Below are 9,016 nucleotides of genomic sequence, written 5' to 3'. Positions count from 1 at the left end.
TGTCACACACAGACACACACACACCTGCTGTGTCACACACTCACACACCTGCTGTGACACACATACATACACACACACCTGCTGTGTCACACACACACACAGACAGGTGTGCCATGCAAATCAAATAATGGAATGAAAAATTTTTAGTGTATAATACAATTTCCTCCTCTTCCCCTCCCTCCTTTCTCCCTTTTCCCCTCCCTTCTCTTCCTCTTCCTCTTCCTCCTCCTCCCCCCACTCTTTCTTTGTGGTACTGTGGACCAAACCCAGGGCCTGAGGCATGCCAAACAAGCACTCTACCAGCTACATTCTACCCCAGCATACAGTTATTAAATGGCATTTAATCTCAAAACAAAATGGCTTTTGTTTTGTCAATGGTTTTGATTTTTGTGTGGTAATTGCTCTAATTGCTTTTTATCCAAGGTTGAAATTTTAAAAGCAAAAGAATGTTTTTCTGAAAAAGAAAGAAGAACTATAGACTTTGTTCATCAAGTTGAGAAGTTTTATTCAGGACATTTCCAAGAAAATGTTCAGATGCACTCCTTCCCCAGGTAGGCTCATTAGTCCCCTAGGTAACAATGGAGAAGGCTGTGGGTAGCGCCTTGTTTGTAATAATTGTGAGCAACTTTGCTTTTGTGAAAATAAGTACTCATTTCTCAGGAAGGTAAAATTTGTATCTTGAAGAGGGGCATCAGCTAGGCAGGGCAGTGGTGACACAGGACTTTAATTCCAGTTCTTGGAGGCAGAGAAAGGTGGGTCAGTATGCGTTCAAGGCCAGCCTGGTCTACAGAGTGAGTTCCAGAACAGCCAGGGCTACACAGAGAAACCCTGTCTCGAAAAAACAAATACAAAAAAAAAAAAATTAAAGTGTGTGTGTGTGTGTAAATAAATAAATAAATGAAATTTCACTGTTTTTAGTTATTGGATAAAGGAACAGGACTATTTGAAGCACAAATCTGTCTTGGATACATTCCTCAAATGTGATCGAACAGATGAGTTTAGTGAAAAGGACCATAGGATTGCACTGAATTGGGCTCGTTGGTGGGACCAGCAAACACAAGAATGCATCCTTTTCCCCAGGATAAGTCCAGAAGGTAAGTACAAAAGCCCCTGAAATGTGAGCATATTAAACGGGGGGAGTAAGTTAGACATTAATGTTTTAATATTTGGAAGTCTCTACTTGAGAATTCCTTTTGGTGGGGGAGGCTCACTTTCTTTAAAGTTCAGCCATGAGTTAAGACCTCTTGTTTACAAGGTTTTTGTAATGGATTTACACTGCGGTGGTGAAAAAGTCACGAGGTTCAGTGAGTGGATATTATCAAAGCAGTGTTATCACTCCAGCTTTGGAGTGACATCTCTCTGTCTCAACAGCCTCTGAGTTTCTTACATAAACTGGGAATTAGTATCACACCGAGCTCTGGAGCGTAGCTAACTAGGTGAGCAGTGATAAAGTCTTAGTATCAGATTCATGCCTCTGTTTTAGCTGAGTCTCTGTGTGGCAGAGGAGGAGAAAGCTGGCAACTTGGGTGCCTGTTTCGTTCAGACTCTGCAGGGAGGACCCTTCCCTCTTCGCATCTGTAGTGTTGACAAGAAGATTAACAGAGAAGATTGTTACGTTAGTAGAGGCCTGCGTACGCCACATGCTTTGACTACATAGTCAGTGATCACAGTTCACTGCGCTCTTAAAGGCTCTTGTCTTGTTCTTCATGTAGAATACAAAGCATATTCTCCGGACGCTCTCTGGAGATACCTCACAGCTCGCCATGACTGGTCAAGCATTAGCCTGTGGATTGAAGAATTTCAGACCCAGGAGACCAGGCCCTCTCAGCAGAACAAGTGGCCTCCTCTGAGCGTTGATGTCATTGATCAGAATACTTGCTGCAACAGTTACATGAGGAATAAGATTTTGGACAAGCTGGCCAGGTACTGTAACTGTGAGACGAAAGTCCAATGGGGAAAACAAAAGAAAGGAAAATTTTAAAAAATAATAATGATGGTGAGGGGCAGAATGCTTCCCTGGTACCTGCAGGCTGTGTCCAGTGTGTGTGTTCACAGGTGTGCGATTGCACAGGTGTGGTTCCCCCCTTTAAATCACCGCAGGTCAGTGCGGTGCTGCTTCATAACGTAGCATTTGAAGGGTATGGTTTAATGTCATGGTGATGAAGAGATTCTCAAACTCCAGCTGCAGGTTCTCCCCACAACATTTTGTGTTGTTTTGTTTGTTGTGAGACAGGGTCTTGTGAGGTAGCCCAGATTGGCCTGGAACTTGCTACTTAGTGATCTCTGATGCAGAATTGTCATTAGAACTCTAAGGAGCAAGTGACAGGAGACAGAGTTAGTTAGAAACCCCAAGATTGTTGAAATAAGAGCGGCTGGGCTGCGTCCCCGGCACCCGGCCGCCCCCACGGCTAGCTTTACCCGAAATAATTACACGGAAACTGTATTCTTTTAATCACTGCTTGACCCATTAGTTCCAACCTCTTATTGGCTAGCTCTTACATATTGATCTAACCCATTTCTATTATTCTATGTAGTCCATGAGCCGGCTTACCAAGAATGATCTTAACCTGCATCTGTCTGGAGTGCGGGAACCATGGCGACTATCTGACTCAACTTCTTTCTCCCAGCATCCTGTTCTGTTTTCTCCGCCTACCTAAGGGTTGGCCTATGAAATGGGCCTAGGCAGTTTCTTTATTAATAAGAAATCACTCCCACATCATTTCCCCTTTTTCTGTTTAAACAAAAAAGAAAGGCTTTGACTTTAACATAGTAAAATTACAAATAACAAAACAGTTATCAAGCAAGAATTACAATTACAGTATTTATATCTATTTTATCCTTTATCATAACTAAGGAAAACTATAACTATAACTAACTATTCTTTAACTCCATCAAAGACTCCAGAAGGATATAATAATACCTAAGTAAACAAGAAATAAGAAAACTCTAGAAATGACAGGGACATCTCGCTGCCTGGACAGTCACCCAAAGTTCTTTTGTACCGTTGGGGCATCCATCTTCAGCCTTTAGGCCCATAGTATCCAGTAGACATTTTCATCAAGCAGAAATTTCAAAGACAGTTCAGTCACTTTCTGCTGTATCCTGCAAAATGTCTCGCAGACTCTCATGAATCAGGAACCCCGAAAGACCATCTCACCTTTTGGCAAGTTCAGCAGTCCTCTCTCTGTGGGTTCTCTGTGTCCAGTTTATGCAATAGTCCAGGCAAGAGCAGTTTCTTGCCCAAATGGCTATCAAGCTCCATAAGGATCCTCTTCGATGCCCATCTTTTTCCTGAAGTAGATTGGTGCTGTCAGGAGCAGACGTGTCTCATTGTCATGAAAAACCCTAAGTTATTAAAACATTTAAAATGCCATATTTTGTAGTCTTTGAAAGATATGAAGAATGCCTATCTAACTGAAATATATCTCGATATATATATAGAAAATCTAACTAACATGACTACAAGCTTAATTATTATCAATGATTATCCATTAACAACCTATATTTTCTAGTTATACATTACATTTTTAAAAACGAACTACACAATCACAATACCTTAATCAAGAGCAGAAATACATATACATATAGCAAAATTGACCTTAAAATCCATACCAATGCAAATTATTTCTTGCACAATAATACAAGATAATGTCACCACCTCTGCTGCATGGCCTTGACCTGCAGAAGACTGTGGGAGTAAGACACACAGAGCTGAGTGGCGATTTTAGCTCATTTATAAAGATCACTGTGTTAGATCTAACCATGTGAACTTGCCATTTGTGTGTTCAAAGTAGTTGACTGTCAGCTTTCACGTGGTTCGGTCTAAACTGTCTTCCTATGAGGAAAGCTAGGTGTGCACCTCAGCATGTGTCTCCCACTGTCACTCGTGATCTTTTCCGCTCCTACTGCTGGGGATGTCCTGATGCTCTCCGCCCTCACAGCGTGCAGGTGCAGTCAGATCCAGAAGTGGAGAGCATTGCCTAAACCTCTCATTTATGGAGTGGAGCCCTTGAACATCTGATTTTCTGGCCTCTGTTCTCATTGCATTAATGCTCTTCTCGTTTACTAAAAATGAGATATTGTATAATTTATATGATCAAAATATTTGCCTTAGCATTTGGTTGTTTAAAAAACTAACTTATCTGTTTTAATATGAATTGAAAGATTAATTTATGCTGAGCATGGCAACACATGTCTTCAATCCCAGCACTCTGGAGGCAGAGACAGGAAGATCTCTGAGTTTGAGCCCAGCCTGGTCTACATACTGACTTCGAAGACAGCAACAGCTATGTAGAAAGACCCAAAATGATAATAATAATTGATAATAATAATAATAAAGATCATAATACCTATTATGTAATTATATTAAAGAGGAAAATCATACCATTCTCATTAGATTCAGAAAAATTAGCAATTTAAAAATAGATGCCAAATCCCTTACCCTAAAATATTGGTGTCTAAAAATAACGCCAACATTGTCCAAATGTGAAAAAGTACAAGCATTGTCTTTAGATTTGGAACAAGAAGAGCCCACGGCCACATTGCGTTACATTGTGGGCTCAGGAGCACTTCCAGCGGGTCTTGCTTTGGGTTGGAACAATCTGATTTTAAATGCATGTGTGGAAATGTGGGTCACAAACCTGTAGAAAGAAGTTGTCCTAAAGACAGCAAAGTTCACACTAAACAGGGAAGACAGAGTGAGAGCAGAGAAGAGACTTGGACATGTGTGACCGGTTTATATGTGACAAGAGTGGTCCCCAGAGCATGGTGGTCTTCTCAGCACTGTGAGAGCAGATGTCTGGCAAACTGACCCTGTGCATTGAGCCATTATGTCAGAACGCATAAGAGCCTGAAAGAGGAGGCTTGCTTCCCAAATGCCCCAGGCAGCAGAGAAGCCGTTACCTGATACCAGAACTGTTGGTCAGGATCCTCAGAGGGAGGTGTCAGGCAGCTTGCAGTCTCTACTGCAGAGCCAGGCTAACTCTGTCCCCTCTCCCTGACTCTTCGCTCCTGACTGGGCAAATCACAGCACACAGGTGAGCGTCCAGGACCACAGCAGGGGAAGAGCAGAGCTTAGGTCTGAGGAGAGAGGCCACTAGAACCAGTTCTTGGATATTTCACTGAAAAGGAAGCACAAGTGGCCACTAGCTAGTTTTCTGTCAACTTGACACAAGCTAGAGTCATCTGAGAGGAGGGAGCCTCCCTTGAGAAATTCCCTCCCTAAGATCGACTATGGACGAGCATGTAGGGCATATTCTCAACAGGTGATTGATGGGGGTGGGCCCAGCCATTGTGGAGGTGGGGTCGTTCTTGGGCGGTGGCCCTGGGTTCTATAAGAAAGTAGACTAAGCAAAGGAAGAGTCTGAGTGGGGGCCCAGTGAACCAGACCAGTGATTGTGATTCGCCTGCATGTAAAGCTGTCTGGATAAAGGGGTTTACCGCGTGACTCATGGTGTCACACTGCAGCTTCCATGATGAGATTGTCCCTTTCCTTTTTTTTTCTCTTAAAGTTTATTTTGTTTTATTTTGGGGCAGGGAGGGAGATGGGTAGGATCGGGAGGCATGATGTGAAAGACATAAAAAATAAATAAAAAGAGAGTTAAAAAAAGAATTGGGCAGAGAATAATATACATTTTCAGTGCTTCATTCTTAGTGTAAAGTTCAAAGTAGACAAAATCGAACCATATATTATTGGGGTTGATTGTAGTTATAAGCTGTGAATTAAAAGGTAGGAATTAGTTACCACAGAAGTCAGACGGGTTGCTGTAGGGCGCACAGCGGGAAGGAATACAGCAGTAGCTTCCAAAGCACAATTGTCTATAATCAGGGTGCCAGTTATGTGGTATTTCTAGTTTCAAAATATCTAATTTTAAAAAATATTTATTTTTATTGCGTGTACATGAGTATTCTGCCTGCATGTGTATCTGTGCACCACCTGCGTTCCTGGTGCTCATGAAGGCCAGAAGAGGGCATGAGATCCTCTGTAACTAGAGTTCCAGATGTTTGTGAGCCTCCATGTGGGTTCTGGAATCGAACCCGGGTCCTCCAGAAGAGTGGCCCATGTTTTAACCACCAAGCCATCACTGTGGCCCTTATATAGCATTTCTTTTAACTCTGTGCGTGTGTTTCATGATCCTTTTGTATGGCAGTTTTGATGTATTTAGTAGTGAATTAACGAAAGGTGATATTTAAGTGCAGACCTCCATCCTTGTTTAGTAGTTGGTGTTTATTAAACCACTATGGCTTCTTAGCCACTTTTGTGGACACATGTTAACTTGAACCTTTCTCAGCCCTGTCCCACAGGAGTGGGTTTAACGTCTCCTCTCTCAATCCTGCCCCACAGGAGCGGGGTTTTTCTCGCATCTGAACTCGAAGACTTTGAACTCCTCCTCCTGAGACTCAGCCGGATTGGGGGCGTCATGCAGGACTCCCTCCCCGTGCAAAGCTACAGCCTCTCGGGAGGGTGGGGCTTCCACTCCCACTTCACCCTCTACTGTGTGGAGCACAGCCTGCAGCACCTTCTCTACGTCTATCTTGACTACTACAGGTGAGCCCTGTGAGCCGGCTCCCGTGCCCATGTCCTCCTTCCAAACTGCTCTGGAATTGGTGGGTGGGTGGGTGGGTGAGTGGGGGCTTGAGGCAGGGTCTCAAGAGAAGTCTGAACTCTTGGCCTTCCTGTTGTGCTGCCTGAGTGGTGGGATTACAAATGTGCACCGTGTGCCTACATGAACTGCTGTGGTCTTGTTTGTTTTTAAGACAGGGTCTCACCGTGTAGCCCTGAAACTCACTGTGTAGACCAAGTTGGCCACAGCGTCACAGAGGCCTGCTTTTACCTCCTAAATTGTGGGGTCAAAGGCAGCAGCTGTCACATGTGGCTCCTGAACTGCTTTGAGAAAGCATTAAGTGTTGAGAAACTGATCCTTTTGAAATAGTTTCTTCCACTTCCACACTTGGCACATCTGTGATCTCATGATTATATTCAACTAAAGACATGTGTGTTTGTTGACATGAGTCTAGCATCTTATTAGCCTTTCAGATCACTTGAGATCAGAATGAAATGGTGTGTCTGGGACGTCAGTGAGTGGCAAAGCCCTTGTGTATCGTGCGCAAGGCTGTGGAGTCATTCACCAGCACTGCATGGAAAAATGATAGAATGAAAAGCACGTCTGTTTTAAACGCTTTAAAGGAGAGACCTTAGCAGAAAGATAGACTGAACTAGCAATTCTTGGTTCTCTTCAGAGAATTCTAAAAAGAAACCTTAAATTTCATAGCCACTGTAAAATGGATTAATTTTAAAAGGTAGGTTTATATAGATAAATTTACATAAATCAGCATATGTTCATTTAAAACCAACTGTAGAATCCTGTCTGTGGCCATTGCTAATTGTTATTGGATCAGTATTAGCACCATTCGATGTAATCTTTGATTGATATATAGATATATACACACACACACACACACACATATATATATACATACACGCACACACATATATATACATACACACACATATATATACATACACACACATATAAATATATATATACATATTCAGTGTGTGTGTGTGTGCGTGTGCATGGATGGGCACCTATGCACATGTGGGCACATGTGGAGGCCAGATGTTGATACTGAGTGATGTCCTCAGTCACTCTCCACCTACTTTTTCAGGTACGATCGCTTATTGGACCTCAAACTTGCTGGTGGGATAGACAGCCGGCCAATGGACGCTAGGCAATTCCCCATCTCTACTCCACCTCTCTAGAGCTGAGGCTTCGGATTGCTGAGTCACTTAGATTTTTGTGTGGGCACTGGAGATCTGAATTCAGATTCTTATTGTTGTATAGCAGACACTGTCTCTCAGTCAAATGCAGAGGTTACCAATATGACTCGTCTCTCTAGCTAGCTTGCTCTGGGGAATCTCCTGTCTCTGTCTTCTGACGCTGTAATTATGTGGGTTTCTAGAAACCTGGACTCTGGTCCTTACTCATGCTCGCATGGCGAGTGCTTTGACCACTGAGCCACCTCCTCAGCCCCATCCTTTGTGTACTTGTATGTGTCTCCCTCTCTGTCTGTCTCTGTCTCTCTATCTCTCTCTCTCTTCTAGCGCACGTGTGTGTGTGTGTGTGTGTGTGTGTGTGTGTGTGTGTGTGTGTGCCTGTACTCATTATAGGGAAGGGAGGTGTTTGTTTTCTCACTCTGTAGCTCAGGATGGATTTGAACTTACAGCAGTTCTCCTGCCTTAGCCTCCTGAGCACTGAGATTACAGGTGCTAGAGTTTATGTTCTTTTTTGTGGCCATGCTGGAATCCAGCCCAAGGTATTCTACTTGCCAGGCAAGGGCCTGCATCTGAACTACAGCTAACTTTCAGGGTTTTTGAGACAAGGTTTTGCTGTGTGGCCCAGGCTGGCCTTAAATGCACACTGCTACCTTATACTCTACACCAAAATTGTTTTCTAATGCTAGCTCTCACCTGAGCAAATGTCCCGTGTGATAATCCCACACATTGTTTGTTTGTCTTTAAATATAGACTCAGCCCTGGAAATTGTCCTTTTTTGGAAAAGAAAGAACTACATGAAGCTCACCCTTGGCTTGAATTTTTGGTTCAGTGTCGGCAAGTTTCCAGTAACTTAACAGGTATTACGTTCAGTATTAAATACACAAGTCTTCTCTAGGTCAACTGTGAGTCTACTGAATGGCATTTAACTTACAAACCTTTAAGTTAATCCTTTGACTATAGTCAAATGTCTGACTGTGATCTAGGCTCACATTTTACTAATGAAATAGAAAACTAAAAAACATGGTTTTTGCCCTCCAAGAAAAGTCAGAATTGGAGCCGAGAGCTTATGCAGTTAAACTCCCATCATGTCTGCCTTGTGCTCCGCTCTGCCGCTCTGTCACGCCACCCGCAGCACAGGTCCTGCTTTGGTAGATTGACACCCTTTCTCACAAAGAATTGCTGTGCCTTCTAGAAACCTGCTAGGAGTCTTTCCCTCCTCCCTTCCCTCCCTCCCTTTCC

The 9,016-nt window shown here is 43.1% G+C and overlaps 1 protein-coding gene across 1 annotated transcript in view; it reads left to right on the top strand.

The window, feature by feature from the left end:
* The window catches only part of Spg11 (SPG11, spatacsin vesicle trafficking associated), a 68,110-nt gene that overhangs the window by 27,123 nt on the left and 31,971 nt on the right, over positions 1-9,016 (top strand). Inside the window, exons 13-17 of the mRNA XM_005364359.2 lie at positions 424-551; positions 919-1,094; positions 1,713-1,923; positions 6,344-6,547; positions 8,528-8,634. Coding sequence (XP_005364416.1) covers positions 424-551; positions 919-1,094; positions 1,713-1,923; positions 6,344-6,547; positions 8,528-8,634 — 826 coding nt within the window. The remainder of the gene's footprint in view (positions 1-423; positions 552-918; positions 1,095-1,712; positions 1,924-6,343; positions 6,548-8,527; positions 8,635-9,016) is intronic.

The sequence above is a fragment of the Microtus ochrogaster genome (genome assembly GCF_000317375.1).
Source record: "Microtus ochrogaster isolate Prairie Vole_2 chromosome 14 unlocalized genomic scaffold, MicOch1.0 chr14_random_1, whole genome shotgun sequence".
NCBI classification, from domain to species: Eukaryota; Metazoa; Chordata; class Mammalia; order Rodentia; family Cricetidae; genus Microtus; species Microtus ochrogaster.
The sequence above is the reverse complement of the archived record's forward strand: the minus strand, read 5'-3'. Positions and strand labels throughout refer to the sequence as shown.